This window comes from Chrysemys picta, chromosome 8, assembly GCF_011386835.1.
Source record: "Chrysemys picta bellii isolate R12L10 chromosome 8, ASM1138683v2, whole genome shotgun sequence".
NCBI lineage: Eukaryota > Metazoa > Chordata > Testudines > Emydidae > Chrysemys > Chrysemys picta.
The window spans coordinates 101,263,640-101,287,806 of NC_088798.1; the positions used below are offsets into that span (position 1 = coordinate 101,263,640).

Here is a 24,167-nt window from a genome sequence, read left to right on the forward strand (position 1 = left end):
TTGGGTCTTTTCTTGTATCAATCCTGTGATCTAACAGCTAATACAGGGACCTGCCTGCCAGCTTTCAGCTTGTATGCAGTGTTCTTGTGGCCTTGTTGGTCCCAGGATATTAGAGAGACAAGGTGGGTGAGGTAACATCTTTCACTGGGCCAAATTAGGTTGCTGAGAGAGAGCAGCTTACACAGCTCTTCTTTAGGTATCAGGTTTGCTGTTAGTTCTATATATGGTACTAGTCTGGCCTCCATCGCTGTTGTATCTGTGCACCTCACAGTCTTCGATCATTTATCCTCACAACACCCCTGGAGATACAGCAGTGCTATCACCCTCATTTTAAAGATGGGAAATTGAAACACAAAGGGACTTGCCTAGGGTCACACGGGATGTTTGTGGCAGAAATGGAAATGAACCTGGGCCTCCCACAACCCAGCCTAGCTCTCTAACCAATGTTTTCTATATATTCTACAATAGATGGCCATTGATTATTATTCATTATCATTATGGTGGAGCAGCAGCAACGCCATAGTTAAGATTGCGGCAGTGTTTTCATATTGATAGGAGTGTATCATTTCTAGGGTGCTTTAAGCATACCCAGAGTTTTACAAAACACTCCCTGCCCCTGAGACACAGGATGATAGTTGAAATGCAAGAAAACCCAGAGCCGCCATCACAAAAGAAGATGGTTTGACACAGAAGAGAGGAAGCAGTTGACTCTTGGGTCAACTAATGGGAGGTTGAGCCAGGCATAAGAGGCAGTAAGAAGATGTGAAGCAGAGTGGGAACAGGAGACAAAAGGGAGCAGTTAGAGAGGAGGACAGAGAACAAGAGGGACAGGGATGTTGAACACCAAATCCAGAAACACTCGATTGGCAGCCTGTTTAATTAACTCTTAGGCCTGGTCTACACTTAAAATTAGATCAACTTAAGTACGTCACTCCCAGGTATGAAAAATTCACATTTCTGAGCACCATAGTTAAGCTGATGTAGCACCTAGTGTAGACATGGCTAGGTCAACAGTAGAATTTTTCCATCTACCTAGCTACCACCGCACAGAGAAGTGGATTGCATACATTGAAGGAAAAACCCGTTCTGTCAACAAAGAAAACATCTACGCTACGGTGCTACAGTCGCATAGTGGCAACGCCATAGTTGTGCCACTGTAGCACTGGTAGTGTAGACATGCCTTTAAATCAAAACCCCATATATGACCCTCACTCACTGGGAAAGGCCCTCAGATCCTACAGTGATGGGGGCCATATAAGCAGGGGGATTAGACAGAAATGTGGCTCTGGTCCCTGATCATTTCTCTCTCTATGATCGGCCATCGCAAAACCTGGGATCAAACTATCCCCCAAATGTGGATCTAAATCTAAATCACCTAAATGTGAAATCTAAATTCCAGACATTCAGGATTTGTGGTGTGACTCACCTTTAGTCAATGCTGTAAATGATTATTGTAAAGGAATTTTTTGTTTCATAGGAATGTAAGCTCTTGGGGACACTTTGTCCGCAGCGGATTATACCTGCATCTGATAAATTAAGGAAAAAATTCGAGTGCATTAAAATGTGGTCCTTACTCTGACAGCTGGGAAATATGAGCAGTGACCATGATATGCAAGATGAGTTGCAGCCCCAACTCAGAGTATTTGCTCCTCCTCTAGCTACCTGATTTGCATCCACAACTAGCTATTCAAAGGCACTATTTAAATGCACATGCAAAATTACAGCACACAGGGAAATCACCCCTATTCTGTGCATTGTTCTTGGTCTTCCTTTTAACTCCTAGATAAACAGCGCCAAATTCACCAAAGGTGGGGACTCCCTTCAGAACAACTGAGTTGCACTCACTTATGCTAACAAAGAGATTGGCCCATTATTTTTGCAAATCTATCTTTTGCAACACATGTAAAGCATTTCTGTGAACATTGCACAAATGATACATGCTGAATTTCAAAGGCCAGGGGAGATGTTAGAGTTTCTCAGAAAAAGTCACAAGAATATTTTTGTGTATATATACATATAATGCACCAATCATTATTTGGAGTCAAATTAAATTAAATTAATGGAGATATCCCATCTCCTAGAACTGGAAGGGACCTTGAAAGGTCATTGAGTCCAGCCCCCTGCCTTCACTAGCAGGACCAAGTACTGATTTTTGCCCCAGATCCCCAAGTGGCCCCCTCAAGGATTGAACTCACAACCCTGGGTTTAGCAGGCCAATGCTCAAACCACTGAGCTATCCCTCCCCCCAAATCCTTAGCTGGTGTAAATTGCTATAGACTCAGTGAATTCAATGCATTTACACCAGCTGAGGGTCACTAGTTTCATTGACTCTGATGAAGCTACATCAGTTTACACCCGCTGAGGAGCTGATCCTCTGTAATCTTCTTCAGGTTTGTCTAGTCCAATGCATGTCTCAGTCTTTAAATAAGAAAGGAAATGAGTGTGACTATGGAAAGTCCGTCTGGATCAATATTGAAACAAGTGACTGAGCAGTGAGTGAACCTGGAAAACCGTATGGTTGAACGTGTCCACGCTATTATTGGATTGTGGGTAAATAAAGAAGATGTGTCTCGGGTGATCATAATCTTTCATCTTCCTTTCAATTGTCCTGGTACATGAACTTGCTACGACCACTGCATCTGCTTGCTTGAAATAGCAAAGTTAATAAGTGTGAAAATGTTCTCTGAGATCAGGTCAGATATAGAACATGTTACTGTTCCCATGTTTCAGAACTACATTTAAAAATTAGACATCCACTTTAATATCTGCAGTGGGATGAGATGGTAAATTCAGAGATTCATAATGTATATATGACCAACTTCCCATTTATATGTCTTTTATATAAGTAATTGCATAGCATTTGGGCAATGTTTTCTCATTCATTTTTTCCATGGAAAATGTAGTAGTAATCGCCTTTTTGACATATATGAACAATCTGTAGGGCTGCTCCATACACTGAAGCAGAAAAGTAAGTATTGTGTGACCAGTAAATCACTGGGCTCATTGACAAAGAGAAAAGATACTTTCTCAAAAATCATTTAAGACAGTAAGAGGTTGTTTTTCTGTGCCTGGAACAGAAGCAACCGGCAGAGAATGGGAAGTGTCTATACAGACCTCCCCTGGGAATGAAGCTAACTGATCTCCAAGGACAAGTGGGATTTTTGTATGGAAGCACATTTGCATTATATCTGTTGAAAGTTGTGGCAGAAATAGTACTGGCTTCTCTTGTCTCAGGAAACAAGAATGCACCACATTCTGAAAGGCTAATGTGCAATGGTTTTGTTATGAGACAAATCTTCGGCTATTTTTTTGTTTGGCCTCAGTATCCTATTGTCTCTCCCTGAAAAGCTCAAGCATTAGTGATTCTTTAATACTTCTAGTAAATCTGGAGTTATACTTAAATTTAGTATGAATTAAATAGCAAGCAGGTGGCTGATGCCTTGCAGGTGTAATTATAATCTTGTGGAAGGACTCATATGATAAACACTAGAAAAAAGGGAAATTTAAAATGAAACATGGAAATAATTTTGTCTTGGGGAGGGCTACATATGGGAGGACAAGGTGTAAGAATGGCATTTTAACCCTGAAAGGAGCCCTATCGAGATGTTAATCATTCAAGGGTGTATGGTAGCTGGCACCAGTGCACACAGAGGGAGTAAAGAGAATTAAGAAATCCCAATCCTGTGTGGTTGCATTAGGGCTATCCCAGTCCTTGTCTGAATTCTCAGCACAGCAAAGCCCATGCACAGCCAGTGCTCTTGTGAGCAAGTGGCTGGAAAGGAACAGGGAGAGTATTGAGCAATTGTTCTGCCGCCTCTCCCCAGAAGCACTGGACAGGAGAACAGGGGCATATGCTACATCTTGTAAAGGGCTGATACAGCATACTCCCCTCCCCAGGGGAAAAGAGGAACTGTGTCTCAGAGGTGGATCTCTGAGTCCCAGCTCTACTCTGGACTCCTCCTGAACAGTGCAACTAATGCACCATCCCTTACACAGGGCTGTGTCTAGAGCACAATCTAGCCACCATCCCATGCTCAGGGCAGCCTTACAACAAGGGAACTGTACATTCTCATCAAATGTTCAGATAGTAACATAACGAGGAGTCTGGTGGCACCTTAAAGACTAACAGATTTATTTGGGCATAAGTTTTCGTGGGTAAAAAACCCACTTCTTCAGATACATGGAGTGCCTGCTCATTCTCTCTGAACGAGCTCCCAATCCCAGATAAAACTCCCTCAAACCATCAGGGATTTGGCAAGACATCTCGGGAGAGATTCTGAAAGGCACAAATGGATTTCAGTGGAAGTTAGGCTCCTAAATACCATTTGTGCCTTTCGATCCCCCCTTCCTCCTTATGCTTAAATAACTTTGTTTGCTGAAGTTACATTTTTCAGCCCTTTGTTTGCATAGTGAAGATCTTTTTAGTTCTGCTTTAATGTGTGAAGTTCAACTTTATAGATAAGTAGTGCCGAGGGAATAATTCATAGTGAATAATTTACTCCACAAATGTAGCCTTTCTCTGCTTGCAGAACATCGGTGAACAGATGATGATTTGCTTGGAAAATGAGGATGATAACACTTAAATAATTCACAGATGTGTCGTGAGGCTAAATGCATTAATATTTGTAAAGTGCTTTGAGATCCTTGGGTACAAAGTGCTCTCTACGTGCCACGTATTACTACCACTAAGGGAGATGGAGGCTGCTAGGCTTGAGGCAGCAATGAGATCAAGAATCTGTTTGAAAGAAAGAAAACATAAAAAGCTTCTGCGAGAGATAAGAATGGGAGGCCACGTTTAGAAGTCCAGAATGTATATTTTCACTTTAAAATGGCACTACTTTTAATCAAAAAGGAGAAAATCTTATGGGTGGTCCAGAAATCAGGACCACTGGCTGGAATTTGAACCAATGCAAATGTTTTCAGTGTATATATATACACCTCAACCACGTATAACGCAACCTGATATAACACAAATTCGGATATAACATGGTAAAGCAGCACTCCAGGGGGGTGAGGCTGCGCACTCCGGTGGATCAAAGCAAGGTCAATATAACGCGGTTTCACCTATATCGCGGTAAGATTTTTTTGGCTCCCAAGGACAGCGTTATATCGGGGTAGAGGTGTGTATACACACACACACACACACACACACACACACACTCTCTCTCTCTCTCTCTCCCCCCCCCCAATGGGCAACAAATGAACTGAAGTCAACAACACTAGGTACAAATATATATATGGAAATGGAGTTAAAATGGGAGCTTGGGTCAAACAATTCACAGTTTGAGTGTTGGTTTTGCAAATTGAGAACCTGATCCAGGACATTTTGTAAAACCAGAACCATTTCAGGTGGCTCCATCTGTAATTTATGCCATATTAAGGCATTTAATGTAAACAAGAAACAGGCCAACTACAGTGTATCTTCGTGCTTGATCTTGTAAAGACTCGGATTTACTAAGGATACCTTTTTCTTTATTCAGGTGTTTTCCTTCCACGGTGCAATGAAGAAGGATATTACAAAGCAACTCAGTGTCATGGAAGTACAGGACAATGCTGGTGTGTTGATAAGTATGGAAATGAGATCGCTGGCTCAAGAAAACAAGGGACCGTTAGTTGTGGTGAGTAATGACCTGCTTCCCTAAGACAACACAAAAATTAACATCGTTGTAAGCCCAGAAATTGCTGTAAGATCAGCCATGATAACAAAAAGCGACAACACAGGAAACATAATTAGCAGAGTCCCAAATGTTCCCATGTATTCCAGTTCATAATATAAAAGTGTCTGTGTGCTCATACACGTACCTTTGTCTTGGAGTGTGTGTACAAGAGTATGAAATTGGCAATAACCACTGATAAGAAATGTTTTTGCTACCACCTTGGCAAATGCAGTAGTTGCTATTAAAATAAAAGATATGCGGTTGTTATGCCTGGTTATTAAATATATTGTTCCTTATACAGTAGAACCCACATTTACAGGGGCTTCATAAATCAGGGCTTCCCTAAGAAGGGAAGGTTTAACTATACAAAGTTTTATAAATTAACAAGCAGGTCCTTTAAAAGTGCTGATACTACAGTATTATTATTACACTGACATGTAAAATTACTGCACAGCTCTATATAATCAGGCAAACAAGATTTAAGTGGAATTCTTCAATGTGACTCAATGTAATGATAGCTTCAGTTGCTCTACTTCCAGCAAGAATAGAGAAAGCAAAGCTTTAGAAGCTCTAAAATGTACATGATTTACATCCTAAGTTGCTATATCAGGGTCAGCGGGTGCTTTTGCAGGAGCGTATGTGCACGAATGTATATAAAATCAAGCAATTGCAACATATACCTAGCCTTTGAGAACCATTTGCACGTGTGGTTACCAAAGATGAGCACGCAGATTCCTGTGTGCCAGCCTCTGTCCTCACCCCAGCCAGATGCCAGGGCCGCCCAGAGGATTCAGGGGGCCTGGGGCAAAGCAATTTAGGGGGCCCCTTCCATAAAAAAAAGTTGCAAAACTATAGAATACTATATTCTCGTGGAGGCCTGGGGCAAATTGCCCCACTAGCCCCCCCCCCCCTCTGGGCGGCCCTGAGATATGCATCCAAAATAGTCAGGTAGCATATGTGTGCAGGAGAAAGTGGATCAATATCCCAGCTCCCTAGTGGCCCGATCCCAACCCACATACAGACAGCAATAGCGCAGCCCCATCCCCACCAAGGTGCCTATGTGAATCAGTCGCACTGACAGGGTGTTTCAGTGTCCGTGCACATTCAGTTCTTTGGTACTCTGCTGAGATTAGCCACCAAGGAAGCAGTTAGTGTTGATTGTGACGGGGATTTTCTGAGGTCGACTAGAGCTGACTGGCCGTTTTTGACATGACATTTTTAATGGAAAATTGCTGATTCGTCGACACCAAAACTTTTGGCAGGAAAGGGTCAGTTTTGCTGACTTTCTTGATTCGTGTTTTTGTTGGGGGGGGGGGCGGGGGGGAGGGTTAAACAAGTATTGCAATTGTCAATGTTCTGCTTCAGTATTTTCTAAATGAAAATTTCTGGTTTTCTGATTAAAAGCAACTTTTTGTTTTTAAACAAAAAGCTAATTGGGATTTAAAAAAATAGGTTTAATGGTCAAAATTGAAACATAGTGTTTTGAAAGTGTTGAAACAGAATGCTTCAACTGAACCAAACCAAATGTTGGGGGGAATTTTCAGTTTGTGAAAATTTTCAAGGTTTTGATATTTCGTCGTGAATCAGGACAAACAGGTTGCGTTGGTTTTTGTTTTTTTCCTTGAAATCTTGACAATTTTCATGGGTTGGGGAAATTGTTTTCCATCCAGTTCTAATGTAGACATTTGACTTTCAGGAATTGATCCGAGACCACCAACTCATTTCATGTAGACCACCAAACAATCATCAGATGGTAATGATTTTCAGTCACCATTGAGCCTGGATGGATTTAAATTAGAAATCTAGAGATGCAAGGCCTTTGTATCTTATTCTAGATCCCACTGGACTATTACTTCCTCTCAAATTTGTGGTCATGGGCACAACAGATGTATGTACATTTTTAAGGGGACCTGCTGTGCTGTCCTTTGCTAAATTGCCTCTTTAAAAAGTCAATTTACGGCAAAAAAAAATAAAATAAAGTAGCTTACATAGTGAGAACATTAACAAGCATTGACTAAAGAGATTTTTGGGTTGTTGGGTAAGAGAATGACCTTTAACTCTTACCTATTTTAGAAGAAGAGCAAGAAACCTCGGGGGATTTTGGCAGTGGTGGATCTGTTGTATTACTGGATGATTTGGAACAGGACCGTGAAGCAGCGAAAAAGGACAAAGAAGGGAAAATGAAGATTCATGTAAGAGCGGCTAATGAGGATGATGAAGATGAAGATGATGATAAGGATGATGAAATTGGTTATATATGGTAGTTGTCACCGTTCTGAGGACTCATGTTTTGCACAATATTGCAAGTCACTTCATATCTCTGCAATTGTATCTAAGAACATCAGGCACAAAATATCTCTCCTCTTTGTTTAATTTTTACAGTATATATCATTTTCAAGACGGCTTTTTTCCAACTAGCTACTGGTTTGAATACAGTTAATTTTTTTTCCTCTATCAACGGGGCTATGAGTTTTGTTAGTTTTGTTTAAGCAAAGTTTCATAGCTTACTCCCCGCCTGCACAGCTTGTGAAATATAGTTTATGGGATTAAAAAAGAAGAGAGAAAAAACAAACCAGTGCAAGAATTAAAAGCCCATTTTATGTTATCAACATTGGAGAAGTTTTGTCATCAGCTGTTAACTGAATTTTCTGACCATGCTATAAGTAATTGCTTTTCTTTTATGCCGTAGGTAATATAGAAAAGCAGGTGCCTCAGTTTCTGTCCCGTGTCTGGCACTTGTCACTAAAGAGCAAGTCATCTGTGTATAATAACTTCTGGCTCACTAATATTGATGGTTTTAAGTCAGGAAGAAATCCATCAGTATTTTTCTCACTTGCTCTAAGAATGATTACTACAGGCTAAGTTCTGCCCTGATTGAAGTCAATGTCAAAACTCCCGTTGGCTGTAAATGTGCAGGATCAGGTCATTGTCACCTCGTTTTCATAGTAAACAATATGATCTCGATCCTGAGAGATGCTGAGCGTCCGCAGCTACCACCGACTTTGAGCCTCGTAGCAGGGGAACATAATTTAACCACCTTCCAGAATGTTGGAATGTTTTGTAAATCTAGATCATTGTAACCATTTTCCAACTAACAAATATTGGGTTTCTGTTTTAATTAGTTTGCACTAAGAGTTTGCAATGTCATGCAAGCTGCCTCTGTTTCTGAAGTAACACACGCCAATGTTGGATCCGCTGGAAATCCCCTGTTCTTCATTTACCCTAAGTAACTCCTCATTTGGAAGCTAGGAAGCTGTCAAAGATACTCACCATCAAAAGTAATAAGCTGTCTCTTCTTTATTTTAAATTGTTAATATTTATTTAGTCTGTATAAAAAACAACCTTAGATAGTCATGTTTCCAACTAACATCTTTTCTGCTTAATATGAAATATCGTGCACTCCTAATACACACCTATAAAATAGAAGAATATTATTAAAATTGAATCCTCTGATTCTTTAAGCCGTTCCCATTTATTCATATCTCCACAGCTGTATCACAGCATTCTGAAGCTAAATTATTTACTTCCCTTCCCTGTTGAAAGTCATGGGTAAAATGAATGTACCATATCATGGCTTTTATCCCTTTTGTTATTTTATCCAGATTATCAGAAAACACGATAACAATGAGGAGTCATGGGACAGAATACGTTTGTTAGCAATTCATTTTTGTGTTTAAGAGGACAAAAGTGACCCATAATAGAACTTTAATTCCAAAATCTTTTAGGGTCAAATGCACCATGAGGTGACAGGAGTAATTCCATTTAAGTTAATGGAGTTATACCAGAAATGAATTTGGCCTATAGGCATTTCAAAGAAACCCTTTATAGTTCTATTAAAGACACTACTTCCTTATGTGAATTGACTTGCATTTTCAAAAGCAGCTGAGGGGTGCAGTTTACCCTCAGACCATTAGTCAATATAAGTAGTACTTTGCCTGCTTATCTATCTTGCATGTTCCATGATTCATTTTGGGGGGTGAATCATGTCATTACAAGGTAAAGTTTGCAAAATGAAAACTACCAATATAAATGCCAAATTCCATTCCAAAAACAGGATGTTTCACCCATTTCCTTTGGGTTTCATGTCCTCGGGCCAGCAGTCTGAATTTACTGTTCTTGTGACACATGAGCCCAAGTCAGACATCCTTCTCAGGAAAAAGAACAGGAGTCCTTGTGGCACCTTAGAGACTAACACATTTATTTGAACATAAGCTTTTGTGGGCTACAGCCCACTTCATCAGATGCATATATCTATAGCCCACGAAAGCTTATGCTCAAATAAATTTGTTAGTCTCTAAGGTGCCACAAGTCCTCCTGTTCTTTTTGCAGATACAGACTAACACGGCTTCTACTCTGAATCCATCTCAGGGTGTGCCTTCCAGATATACCCTTGGTGTTTGTATTGTCTATTATCCTGTGGGTCTTTAGTGACTGAGGGGGAAAGCATTGCTTTAAATGTTTCCAAATAAAGGCCTGATCCTGCAAATTCTTCAGCCCACATAAGTTTAGGGATTTGCAGGCTCCAACCCAAAGGTTTCATACTAGAGAATCCACTGTATGTATGATCTTATTATGCAAGCCCAACAAATGGACTCTATGCCTTGTACTGTTTTCCGGGCACCATCACTGTACCTATCTGCCAGTAGCTAAGACTTAAAACATTTTAGCAATGTAACTTGAATCTTTGGCTAGAATTCGTGTGTGCACAAACACACACACACACAGCTGAAATACACACTAGCTCCTGTAGTTGACATTCTAAACTGCAAAAGTTGGTTTTATTTTTGAAGTCTTGTTTCAAAACCTTTGCCTGCAATTTCTTTTGAAGAAAGAAAATTTGCTCATTACGAACAGAACTTGTCTGAGAGGGAGAAATAATTTGTTTCTGCTTATCTAGGCCGTGTCAATGTGTGCAGGTGATTTGAACGTAAAAGGAAAGGCTTCATTCACACACATCCATGGAATTCACTGGTACAACAATGCAACAAAATGGGGAAAGCCCCTTGACAACGGGAATTGTGAACATCAAATGAGCTTATATTTCACTGTTTCAAACGCAGCTTGTTATAGGGACTTAGTTGTTTCCAGCTCTTTTATTCTCTGTTTGTCTGGAGTCATGACCTGAACGTTGTTGAAGAGCTGGACTGGATGATTGGTGTTAATAGAAAAGGAAGCAGACAGTATATCCACTGGGATTTGGTTTGCTCTTTGGTTTTTTTGCGGGAAAGCGGTTGGCAGCTAAGGCAATTGGTGGAAACCCTACAGTCCATTCTGATTCACCGTTTAGGGCACGATGGAGCTTTTACCAGCCCTGAGTATGGAGCAGCACGTAGCCTCCGTGGCCCCGGAGCAGCCCCCAGAAAGCACTGTGCCTTCGGAGGCACTACACATAAAAATAAATAAATTAATTAATGGAGATATCCCATCTCCTAGAACTAGAAGGGACCTTGAAAGGTCATTGAGTCCAGCCCCCTGCCTTCACTAGCAGGACCAAGTGCTGATTTTGCCCCAGATCCCTAAATAGCCTCCTCAAGGATTGAACTCACAACTCTTGGGGTGTGTCTACACTGCACTCTATGCACAGGGCGTGACTCAGGTTTGAGCCCAAGTGCCCTGTCTGTCCACACATCAATGAATCTGACTCAGGCCAGCAAACACTCAGGACCAGGTCCTAGGACCCTGCTAGGGACTGTGCCTCAGTCCAACCCCTGTCATTTTGCAGTGTGGATGCAGCTCAAGCCACAGACATGCAGTATGGGTGCATTAGCACAGCTATGAGACCTGGGTCCAGCAATTATAAGCCCAGTTGTACAATGCAGTGTGAATGCTCAAGCATGGGTTTGGAAATACACAAGCCTGGTTCCCACAGATTCAGGTTTACAATGCAGTGTAGACATACCTTTGGTGCCCATGCAGGAGGAGAGTACTGTTTAGCCCTAAGCAGACAGCATGACATGGCCTCCAGATGCGCTCTCAGGCCGCAGGAGAATCCTGCAATGAAGTTCTCATTCTGCTAAAATTGGGGGTGGGGAGGGTTGTTTTAGGGGGTTGTGTATGTGGCAAGAAATAATAAATGCAGCCACTATTTTGCATGATCCAGATGATTATGTCCTGTCTGTGTTACTGGTGAGTTGACTTCTTTATTTGACTTGTCATGTTTATAAATCGCTACCAGATGAGCCTAAGAGACACAAAGATGGGAAGCCCATTCTGCTCTGCTGTAAAATGAGTGACAACAACAGCAACAAAATGGGCCTGGTCCTGACCTCATTTATACTGGTGTGACTCAGCAGCCAGACCATTGATTTTACTGGGGAGAGATGGTATAAAACTGGTGTGAAATCAGCAGCATTCCCAGTGTGTTCCAGACCAAACTAGTGATTTGGAACAACCTCGGGAAGCTGGGCTTTGACTCCTTTTATTTTGCTTCCATCTCTTGAAAATCACTTTTTATAAATTACAGACCTTGAAAAGAATTCTTTTCTCCTTGCCTTGGAGAAAAATGATGGCGATTTGCAAAAGGAACAAACACATCTTGTAGTTCGACATCATTGTTACTTGTAGTGACCCTTGAGCACCATCAATATCTTGCATCTCGCACATCAGGGCTGGCTTCATTCTGGGACTGATTTTAATCAGATGAAATCTCTGGTTTTGCCCACGGCCTTTCCCAAGCTTATGGTCTTGCCATTTCACTGACACCAGGCCTCACCATCAAAGCAGAAGGGGCACCCCACTGTGCCATGACATCAAGGGGGTATCCACAATCATTAAGAACTATCACACGAAAGCTGACACCATCCCAACATTCTGCTAGTGCTAAACTCATCCCAGGGCAGATGGCTCCTACACCGTGCTATGCACCACATAAAGCCTGGAGAGTCAAATCTTCTGCTCCCCTTACAGCCTGTATAATCAGGTACTGTTCAGGAGAAGCACAGGTGGGTAGGGAAGATCCGAGCAGTGGCTGCAGCCTCTCTGCTCCATTTGCACAGGGCGTCAGGTTATTGCATCCACACACATACAGATCCTGTAGGATCCTCTTTCATTCCCTACATGGTTTAAATATTGCCTTAAATAAATGCAATCAGTCTTACAGCTTAATTGAACAGGCACTCTGGCCACTCCAATGCCAGCAGGTCTTCATCCTCATTCTCTCTAGTGCTCGGGCCTCATCCCATAGCCTCTTCTCACCTGACTCTTCCAGGTGAGACTGGCTGCATTTATTTTCAGCAAATAGGAAGTAATCAACATAAAAGCGAATGCATTACAGTCCAAGACCTGTGTTCGGATGTACCTGCACAAGTCCCATCAGAGTCAATGGGGTGTTGCGTGTACATCTGAAGGCAGAATCCGGCCTTGAACAACTTCTGCTGTAGTTCCCTGGGTGACACTCAACTTGGTCTGGAGGGCTTGTGCGAAGCTCTTTGCCCCAGTTCAGCTCACAGGCCCTGGTTCAGGAAAGCATAACTTTAAACACATGCTTACCTGCTTTCCTGAATGGAGGTTGTAATTTGAGAAGAGTAACGTCATTATCTAGTGTAGTAGAGTAGAAATACAACGTAGCACGTAAAATACTATACAAATTGTATAAAAGAATAATGCCCCCTATTTTGGTAAGAATTGTTTAAGGCGGAGCCGCATGCTTTGAGAAAAGCAGCTGAGAATATGTCTGGATCCGGGGGCAGATCCCCAGCTGATGTAAAGCTCCACTGAAGTCAATGGAGCTACGACAGTTTCCACCAGCTGCCACCTGGCAAATCAACTTGCTCAGGAGAATAATATAATTTTGCCAATCACAGTTTCCCACCGAGTATAGTAACTCCTGATTTTTAACTTTTTGTTATCTTATTACTGCTGCTGTTAGATTAAGACAGCAGTGAAAGTACATGCCATTAACAGTGGAATGACAAAGCAGAGTTCTTTCTATTGATTTTTTTCTCCACCGATTGTAGAAGATGCTTTAAGAAGATATCCCAGTTTATTGAAGTAGTAAAGCAATGAGGCATTCAGGGCACTGTATCCAGAGCCAGTGGCCGTTGCAAACTGCAACAGAATTAAACAGCCCCTTTCTCAGGCTTCTCCTGCATGACAATCAGGAGGTTTGTAGGGAGCATTTCACTTGCTTCTGGCTAGATTTAATTCCCATTTTTGTTACAAAGTCAAATATTCCACTTGCCTCAAATTGTTGAGCTTCCAAATGTTTTCTCATTGTGAAAGATGGAAACAGAGGAGCTCCATTATTTAAAGATGGAGACTAATTTTATCACATTTCCTTTACAGATGAAAGATTATGAAACATCATGAAGTATTGCTTTATGTTTCCAAGTGTCCTTTTCACTAGTATTGTTAACTCAAAATATCCCTTGAGTTCAGTTTCCGACACGATTTTTGTTGTTGGCATCTTCATGAACACTATGAGTGCATCGAAATATTTTGGCTATTGTTTTAACCCATTTTCTGTGTTTATTTAATATTTATTCTACAGTTTATATTTCCAATGTAAAGTTTATATTGAAAACAACAGTTTGTTAGTGAAAGCTTCTCTTTGCCTATCCAGCCTACTCTAGAGTCACAGTGTACTTTTCTGGCATAGGAATATTTTAATATTTGCATGTTTTTTGCAGAATTTTCCCACCCAGGCAGCAAATGACATAAGATCTAAGGTCATCATTTGCTACAGACCACCAGATCTCTCATGCTTAGCTTGTTACACTTTTTGGCTTTCATTGCAGTCTGTTCTGTATGCCATTCTTGTTTCTTCAATACATAGACTGCTTTGTACAGGTACTATACATGAAAAAGCCATTTCTACAGTAGGTGGGTTTTGGTCTTTTTATACTTTTCTCAATGCTGCTGATATCCGTTACTGTTAAATGTGATGTGTTGTAAGGAGAGATCCAAATATTACGTGTTTAAGTTTGATGTCCCTACTGTAGATGGAATGTAGGCTATCATAGTAAATTAGATTAGCATAATAAATTCTGAATGCTTTTTCCATAAGGAGTTAACTGGAATGTGAACATTTTGCTAACCTCCTTTGTTAACTGTAAATGCTTAATTGTAGTCCTAAATAGTTAAATTTTTGTCTGTCTCAATAAATTTTAATTTGTCTGCGACTCCTTTTTGCCTGCCTTTTGTTTTAAACTGTGGGGATCCAAACTACAGTATTGCTGTACTTAGAGTCAGCAACTGAAGCATGTGCTGAAGTGGCTGGTTCATGTTATTTTTCAGTTTTGTTCCCTTTACTTCTGTTCAACGTCAGCTGTTACATCTGTGAAGTTAACGTCATGTCTTTAGAAAGCTGTACTTTAAAACAAAAACTGGTAACTGGGTGTATTAAAAATTGATTTAAAAAAAAAACCTAATTAACTTAATTTCTTTTCCAAGCTTGTTTCCTCCCCAATTAGGTTTTGCAAATTGTGGTTTTCTGTTAAATAATAAGTCTCTCCTGAAGGTATCCATCGCCATGCTATCTAGGCACTTTAAGATCATTACCTACAATATAAATCAAGTGAAATTAAATGAAAATACCACTGGTAAAAAATAACAAACCATTTATAATTCATAATTGTATAAATCTCTGGTTTTGTGTCTCTGACTGGCTCATTAAGTCCGCTAATCTCATCCAATACATCTGGTTTATTTTCAGTACAATAACATTAATTGACTTTAAAGACCCAGTATTAAAAGCATAGTGCTGCCAGGTATTGAAAGGAAAATGATTTTTCCATTTCATTTCTGCCCTATTTCCATACATTTTAATCAGCATAAAAGCATATTTCTTGGCTCAGAGAATGTGTTACCAGGGTTGCTCCTTAGATTCATATATTCCAAGGCCAGAAGGGACCATTGTGATTATCTAGTCTGACGTCCTGTCTGAAACAGGCCATAGAACGTCCCCAAAATAACCCCTAGAGCAGATCTTTTAGACAAACATCCAGTCTTGATTTAAACATTGTCAGTGATGGAGAATCCACCACAACCCTTGGTAAACTGTTCCAATGGAGAATTACTCTCACTCTAAGCTGCTTATCTGGCCCCGATCACATCAGTATCTGAGCACTTCAGGTATTTATCCGCACACCACCCCTGTCAGTCAGGGCAGTGCTATTATTCCCATTGTGCATATTAGGAACTGAGGCACAGAGGGGCTAAGGATCACAGGTTTTAAAGATACTTAGCCGTTGCTGCACTCAGCCTGACAGCACCTAACTGATGAAGGAATCTAGGTCTCATTTTCAAAAGGGAATTAAGCACTTGGGAACCTAAATCCCATTGACTGCAATGCTTAGCACAGGAACACCTAAATATCTTTAAAAATCTGGGCCTCAGTGACTGGCCAAAGGTCAAACAGGAAGTTGGAGAAGTGACCTGAGGCCTCCCAAATCCCAGATTTGCACTCTAACCACTGGGACCATCCTTCCGCTCAGTAGTGCTGTAAATTTACACGGCTCTCTACAAAGAGAGCGAGACGTTCCCTGCTCCAAAGACATTGGTCTCAATGGACAAGGCAAGGAGGTCACATTCAGCACAGGATGGATGGGGGGAGATTTTTGGTGAGGGAGGCCAGAGGAAGGATTCCTGAAAAAAGTGAGTTTAAAGAGGTGGTTGCACAGGAAGTGAGATAGTGGCTTAGGTGCGGGGATGCAAAGCCGAGAGAGTGAGGAGGAGATAAATGTAGAGAGACTGGTTGAAGGCAAGGAGGAGGTAGAGAGAATCAGAGCAGAGATATAAATAGGGGAGAGATTGTAGAGGTGTCTGGGAGGTGAAAAAGAGGTGTTTGAGTGTAATAATATTTACTTTTATTGTGGTAGCTCCTAAGAGCCCCAGTCAAGGATCAGCACCCGTCGGCGCTAGGCACTATACAGACAAGTCACAAAGAAGCAGCTCCCTGCCCCAAGCACTTGCAGTCTGGATGTCAGGACACAACATGGACAAAGAATGCAAGCACTGTAATTGTGCATGCTAGTTGGGTGCACAACTGTGCACCTCACCCCTTTTATTTAAACTGTCTGTCGCTTTTCTCCATCGAGGCTAAAGTCCTTCCCGACCAGTTATTTACTCTAAAGGGATGGGTGGAAAATCATTGGAACTGACTAAAGCAATTTTTCCAGAATAAAGCTGACCTGACTTGAGCTATACACCAGAAATCCAAGAGCACCAGTTTGACAGGTGAGTTGAAGGAGAAACCCTGCTAATTCACTTACCCGGAGACTCTTTTCTATTACTTTCTATATCAGATCAACACGTAATTGCATCTTTTTAGTTAATCCCAAATACAGAAAATATCACAGTCAGACACCTTTATCCCAATCACAGGTGTTTTTCTGATGTGTAACCCAAATCACAAGAGGGAATTGTGACACCAAAGTCAGGAACATGCTAAGAATCCTCCTTAAAAGTATGTAAAATTAATTAATCACATTCTATGCTATATGTCAGCTGTTGGTGACAAAATAACTTATAGTATGTTAAATTGCCTGACCTTGAGTACAACTGAGTTTATCCTTAACAAAAACCACTCCAAAACTGTCTGACTCATGTCAGATTTTAGATATTATGATGCAGAGCACTATAGAAAAAGCTGAACTCGGGAGAGCATGAGATATTAAATAGATTTTCAGCATCTGAGCTGGTTTTGCTATCCCTTCTGTTTGTACTAGAAAGGCCAAAACTGCAGGCATCTTGCACCTTGTTTTGCATCACCCACGTAAATTCTAGTCTCCTCTGCTCCTGATGTATGATGACAATGGCAATTTTTGAAGCACAGACATGTTATGAACTGAGCAAAATCTAAGTGAAGGCTTTGGGCCCGAGGACTGAGAGCTGTAAAAGTCTGTCAGCCAGTCCATCTCCAAACCCAGGGTTCAGACTGCTCCGTGTTATGGTTTCCCACATGTGAAGAAAACCTGCATTTCTCAGTCAAAATGATTTTTATTTCAGATAAGGGAACGCAGAAACAAAAAACAACCCCCTGCGATGCTTCCTCTTGTAAGGCACCTTGCTAACACCTGCCCTTAGCATGAGAAAGGGTTGTCTATGCCTGCTCTGGGACAGCTCTCCAACTCAACCGGCCATGAACAACACAAGCGCTCTCCCTCCCCCCCCCCCAACTCCCCCACAGGCTCCACTGTCCCTCTGCAGGTAAGCAAATGGCATGTTCCAACCTCCAAGTGTCTCCCTGGAGTGCCCAGCCCTTAAGCCACTGGACACACACAGAATTTCTGGCTCCTCTCTTCCCAAAAGAACTGTACACCACAGCTAGTTAAGCACAGCTCCGCTTGACACACAGCACTTAGATTTGTTTATAGAAAAAGCAAGTCCAAGTTTATGGAACAAAGAACAGAGGATCAGATGATTGCAAACAGAAATATTGGGAACAAAGGGTTACATATAAAATAAAATCATAACACACACTCTGGAGCCTAAACTTAACTAACATGCTGCCCTCTTGTCTAATAAGGTACTGCTCCACCTCCAACAGTTTTTAGCCAGGAAGACTGAGACCTTCCTTTCATAAGACCAAGCCTGCCTGCTGCTGCTTTCTCTCTGTGATGGTCTCTCTCTGCACCCCTAGAGTTATTAGAGGTGTCCTTTGTTCTTCACCTATAAACAGGGTTCTCTTGGTATTAAGCACCTATGCCATTTTAGCTAGAAGCTTGGCGGTGGGGGCAGAGGACTTTCAGCCAGTGGTTAGGGTACTCACTTGGGCTGTGGGAGACACCCAGTTCAAATCCCTTCTCCTCCTCAGGTGGAGGGAGGACTTGAAGGGAAGAGTCACTTACATTCCAGGTGAGGATGTAACCACTGGGCTAAAAGTTGGCCTCTCTCCCTCACCTGGCCGTTTTCTGTAAGCTCACCTATAGAGGCCCAATCCAGTAGATGAGTTCTGAGCGCACATACCAGATCAAGGCCCAAGGTGAGGTAAGTGGAGGAATGCCTGTCTCTCCTAGATTCATGGGAGTTATGTGTCCAGATGCCTGGCATGGGGCTGCAGTGCACATGCACACAGGCAGAAATATAGGCAACTTTTCCTGCAAAAATGTAGGTACTAAGTGTGTTTAGGTGCCTACAGGGTTTGGTGGCAGCTGAATGGGGGTTTTGTGACTCGCAGTGGGGCCTGATTCTGGTATTTAGGTGCCTAAAGTGGCAGTTATGTACCTAAGTCCTTTTGCGAATCTAGCCCAAAATGCTTGACAAGATCTCATTCAGCGCTCTCTCAAGTAGCAGCATGTTTGGGTAGGATGGGCTGAGCTCTGCACCCAGTTACACAAGTGGAATTATTATGTTCAAGGCATGAACACTGAAAAGATAGAGCATTTTTAGATTTTTTTCTTCCTGGAAGGTCACAATGGAATCAGGGCCGGCTCTAGGATTTTTGCTGCCCCAAGCAAAAAAAATTTTGGCTGCCCCCCCGGGTCCCAGCCCTGGGCTCCTCGCCGCCCACCCACACCCCCCTGCTGCCCCGGCCCTGGGTCACTGGTAACTCGCTCCCAGGGGTAGGGAGTTCCGGGGGGGCAGTCAAGGGACAGGGAGCACGGGGGGGTTGGATGGGGCGGAGGTTCGGGGGGGCAGTCAGGGGCAGGGAGAAGGGGGGGTTAGATGGGTCAGGGTTCGGGGGGGGCAGTCGGGGGACAGGCAGCAGTTGGATAGGCATGGGAGTCCCAGGAGTTTGTCAGAGGACAGGTAGGGGGTGGGGTCCTAGGGAGGAAGTTGGGGGGGATCTCAGGAGGGGGCAGTTGGGGACAAGGAGAAGGGAGGCTTAGATGGGGCAGGAGTCCCGGGAGGGGGCAATCAGGGGCCAAGGACCAGTGGGGCTTAGATAGGGGGTGGGGTCCTGGGGGGCAGTTAGGGGCAGGGGTCCGGGAGGAAGTGATCAGGGGACAGGGAGCAGCGGGGTTGGATGGGTTGGAGTTTCTGTGGGGGGGAGTCGGAGGGAGTGGATGGGGGCAGGGTGGGGCTACCCTCCCTCCCCATGGAGTGTCCTATTTTTTTGAATGTTAAAATATGGTATCCCTACCTTCCCAGTGCAGCTCTCCATTGACAGCAGGCTGCAACATGAGGTCTCAGCTTCCTCCCTCCCTCCCCCTCTTTCCTGTTGGTAGTGGCCAAGGGAATGCTGGGAAATGTAGTTTTTTCCCTGCTCCAGGGCTGGCTCTATAGGCAGGGAGCTAACCAAGGAACTACAGCTCCCAGGGCCCCCTGTTGGTTCTCCGTTCCCCTGCTGGATCCCTGACGCCCCTGCAAATGGGCTGCCCCAAGCACATGCTTGCTTTGCTGGTGCCTAGAGCCGCCCCTGAATGAAATACTACTTTAGTTCTTAGAACCCAGAACAATAACACACAAACCAAAAATAGAGACACAAACAGGCTGCTCCCTAAGGCAGAAGGCACAATAACAGCTTGCTTTAGGTTGGCTCTTAGCAGCCTTCCCAAAGAAGACCCAGATCACACTGCTTCCCTCAAAGTCCCCTACTCTTCAAGCAGGACTATGAAACCCCTTGTAATTTAAAGTGATAGCTTATAATTTTAACAGTTTTCAATACACCACAAGAACTACTCCAGTGTTACGGGGTGGAACTGAGAGCAGAATTTAGCTCCAAATTATTTTTTGAAGCTATGTGCAATGGCATCTGTGTCCTTTCAGTGCAAAACTGGCTTTCTCGTCTGGCCTCAAGTCAATTTTTCATCCTACTTTGAGGTCATTGTTCCTTAACTGAATCTTCAAATGTCTTTTTCCTCCCACAGGCGCTTGCAAGTTAATTAAACTTTTAACAATGAGTTGCATCGGCACGAGAATAGGATATCTGATTGCTCATCCATTTTACATAATTGATGAATTAATGTCCTTACTAATTGAGTCAGGAAATCCTCTTTTAACATGGAGCCAGGCTGTATCACAAACAATTGCCTGTGGGGTTAAGTTAGAATCAGAGTTCTTGGTCCTAGAGGCTGAGTGGTGAGGCACATCTGGGTTATCTTCCCTAGAGTTCTTATGACGGCTTTTCGGTGACCCTGGTTTCTGCTATACCCATCTATTTTCTGGCATCAAGATATCCCACCTTTATAGCCTCTTCTCACATTTGTAAATTCCGGGCCTGATTCTCTACTACAGCTGAGCCAATAACTAATGTTTTTGCTTTGGTGGCTATCCAGGGCGGACTGGTAGGGAACAATCTGTTCATTTCAAAGTGAAAATAATTTTTTTTCTCTTGCCAAAGTAAAAAAATGTTTTCAGGTCGAATGACATGTTTAAATGTTGATTTAAAGTGACATTTTTATAAACGAAATGTTGATTTGAAACAAGATTTTGTTTTAATAATACAGTTTCGAAACGAAAGGTCCAAATGGTTAGTTTAAACAATGTTGAAAAAAAATTGACATTTCTGAAAATCTTTTGTTGTTTTTTTCCCAGCCAAAACCATTTGTCAAATTCTACCTGAACCTGTATTAGCTGGTGCCCTGGAAAATGCATTTTTTGGTGAATTGACTATTCACCAAAAAAAAATTGCCCAGCTCTATTTTCCACAGCCTCAGACCTTGGGTCTTCATTTCACCCTCCACATAGCAGATGTAAAAACACAGCCATTCCGATTTGGTAGCTTTTTGCACCAACTCTACCTAAGTGCAAATGCCAACGCAAAGTACGTTGGAGAATCATTTAGTAACCTGCAAAGAACTGCACAGTATGCCCTTCTCAAAGCACCTCCTCATCACTTGTGTGTTAAATTCAATCTTAAGTCTTTCCTTGGGAACAATCACAGCTGACATAGGGCATGACTTGATCGCTACCGTACTGTTTAGCTGAGGAAGATTATCCATAGAAATAACCTCTGACAATGGCTTGCATTTTAATGTCATTTTCTGTTCTCATTTCCTCTATACCCGAGAGTATCTTATATTTCTACTATGAGATAGTGTCTACAGACCAAAAGAAGGATAGATTAGTATGGGCTGACACTTAGACCCAGCCCATGAGTATGCTTTACAAGGGATCTTCCAGTAGATGGGGTGTTACAGCAATTACTCCTAAATTATCAGACAGCAGAGCAAGCGAATAGTTAAACACCTAGCTACTGACTGATTTGGAGTTAATGGAAAACATGCAAATATTGGGGTTTCCCTGGTTTTTTTAATGTTAGAAATCGAGCTAATCTTGCCGCATAGCATAGCTTCTTCCAATAGCTACATCCTCGGCAGAGAGGATGGCAATTCCTTGTAGTTAAGGCACTAGACTAGGACGCAGAAGACTAGGGTGACCAGATGTCCTGATTTTATAGGGACAGTCCCGATTTTTGGGTCTTTTTCTTCCTATTACCCCCCCACCCCCTGTCCCGATTTTTCACATTTGCTGTCTGGTCACCCTACAAAAGACCCTACCTCTGGGATCATAGGCCAGTCACTGAACCTCTGGGCCTCAGTTTCGGCATCTGTCAAATGAGGATAGTAGCACTTCCCTAGCTCCCAGGGGTGTTGTAAGGATAAATCTATGATGAGCTCCCCAGGAAAACCTATAAATAATATCATCCTCAAATATGCATGAACCACAACACGCACCATTCATTCATTCATTCATTCATTCATTCAGCAAACCTGGGCTTTCGGTCCATGTTAAGGAGCATGTACCCTAAACATTAACCTAACCCAGAGCATAACTGCACAGCCCAAATATTTTTAAATCTCACACTGATTTAATTGAAACCTCAGGAAGTTTATTCCCGTCGTGAAACGTCCTCTGAGCAGAGCTATTCTGGCCAAAATGTCAACGACTGAGGATTAAATTTAAAGCGAGTATTTAAAATTTGGGAGTTAGCGGGAGATGGAGGAATTGTATCTGTGCTTCAGTTTCAGACAGTAAATCTATACTCTGGGTGTCACATGCACAATGCTGATACCACCTCACTGAGTTTTTAACAACTCTCCAGAGGAAAGGAGGTCATGGGCCTTTTCGATCTCACCACTAGGGGGGTATGAATTTCTAGGTCATGTATAAGACCCTACCAAATTCATGGCCGTGAAAAACGTGTCACAGACCATGAAATCTGATCTCCCCCGTGAAATCTGGCTATTGTAGGGGGATCACGGTATTGCCATCCTTACTTCTGCGCTGCCTTCAGAGCTGAGTGGCCGGAGAGCGGTGGAGGCTGGCGAGAAGGCAGCGCTGCCACCAGCAGCAGCACAGAAGTACGGGTGGCAATACTGTAGCCTTGTAACCCCCTTTTGGCTTGGGATCCCCCAGTTTGAGAAACACTGACTTGGGGCTTTACATGTTTATATTTTTAAATACATATTCTCGATTTGTCACAACACTGTCAAATTTAAGATTTAAATGTCTGAAACTGTGAAATTCAAGATTTTTTAAATGCCATGACCATGACATTTACCAGAATGGCCCATGAATTTGGTAGGGCCCTAAGTATAGTTAAAGTGGTACAACTTTTATGTGTAGACAAGGCCTTAGGATTTAGATGGTTAATCAGATCTCTACTGGGATCTGAAACAGTACTGGCACAGTGCTGCAAGAACCATTTCTAGATGTTGATGGAGACAGCACCTTACTGACGACAGGAAAAAGGGTTGGCACCACCTTTTACTTTTATTATGCAAGGTAAGTTATCTGGGGAAAGAAGAGCTCGATCATCTGGCCTGATGTTTCAAAGGCCCATAATAACCTACTTCCTTCTTATTTTCCTTGTCAACGCCAGCTTTCCCAGAAGAGGAATCACATTTCAGGCCTGAAATGCTCGGATTATTTACAGTTTGTCAGACAGTAATTTATATTTATTGTTTGTGTTTGTTATTTACACATGTTCATTATTCTCTTATTTTAGTCATTTATCCTGTAAGTTCCCTTCTCGCTTTTTCAAAAATTTCACACACACTCAGTTTATCAATTATATCGCCAAGACACATTTGGAGAGCGTAATTTGTTTCTAAGGCATGATTTTTGACAGCATGATTTGTTTTCATGTTTTCAGGGAATTTTAAGTTGACAGTGTCTCCAGGGCAGAAACTAAAATGTCCTTTTCCCATGAAGCGTTGTATATTGGTGCTAAGCCTCTTGCAAAAAAAAAATGTTATTTGGGGCATCCTCTGGCCCTGTTCATCAATTCTGTAGTCGGTTCAGCTATAGATAACAGCTATGTTTCTCTCTTGAGTTTCATTAGAAATTATATATACTCCCTCAAGGCTTCTCCTACAAAACAGCCCACTTCTGATGTGCATGAGCATCTTTTCAGTTGCCAAAGTAACCGTTCATTCAACTTTTAGGGTCTGAAAGGGCCCTCCGAGCCTTTGAGTTTTGTTAGATCAGGCAGAGCTAAGACACAGGGTTGTATTCAATGTAATTATATTTAATGAGGAACTTTGAAGAGCCTTGCCTTCATGTTTCCATGTTGGGTTGTGTATTAAATTGCATCCTTTCTTGCAACAGCAGTGATTGAAAAGCTTCCCTTTGAGGTATTATACCAAAATGCATTCCCGCAGCCCTGGATTTCAAGTGGGCCAA

The 24,167-nt window shown here is 42.3% G+C and overlaps 1 protein-coding gene across 2 annotated transcripts in view; it reads left to right on the forward strand.

The window, feature by feature from the left end:
* The window catches only part of SPOCK1 (SPARC (osteonectin), cwcv and kazal like domains proteoglycan 1), a 487,880-nt gene extending 476,819 nt beyond the window's left edge, over window positions 1-11,061 (forward strand). Inside the window, exons 10-12 of one of the 2 annotated variants that reach the window (XM_065555046.1) lie at window positions 5,481-5,618; window positions 7,354-7,410; window positions 7,731-9,097. In XM_065555046.1, the coding sequence (XP_065411118.1) occupies window positions 5,481-5,618; window positions 7,354-7,388 (173 nt within the window). In that variant the 3' untranslated portion in view covers window positions 7,389-7,410; window positions 7,731-9,097. Of the gene's footprint in view, window positions 1-5,480; window positions 5,619-7,353; window positions 7,411-7,730 lie in introns of both variants that reach the window. The other variant, XM_065555045.1, reaches the window with a different exon arrangement.
* Window positions 11,062-24,167: the final 13,106 nt, after the last annotated feature.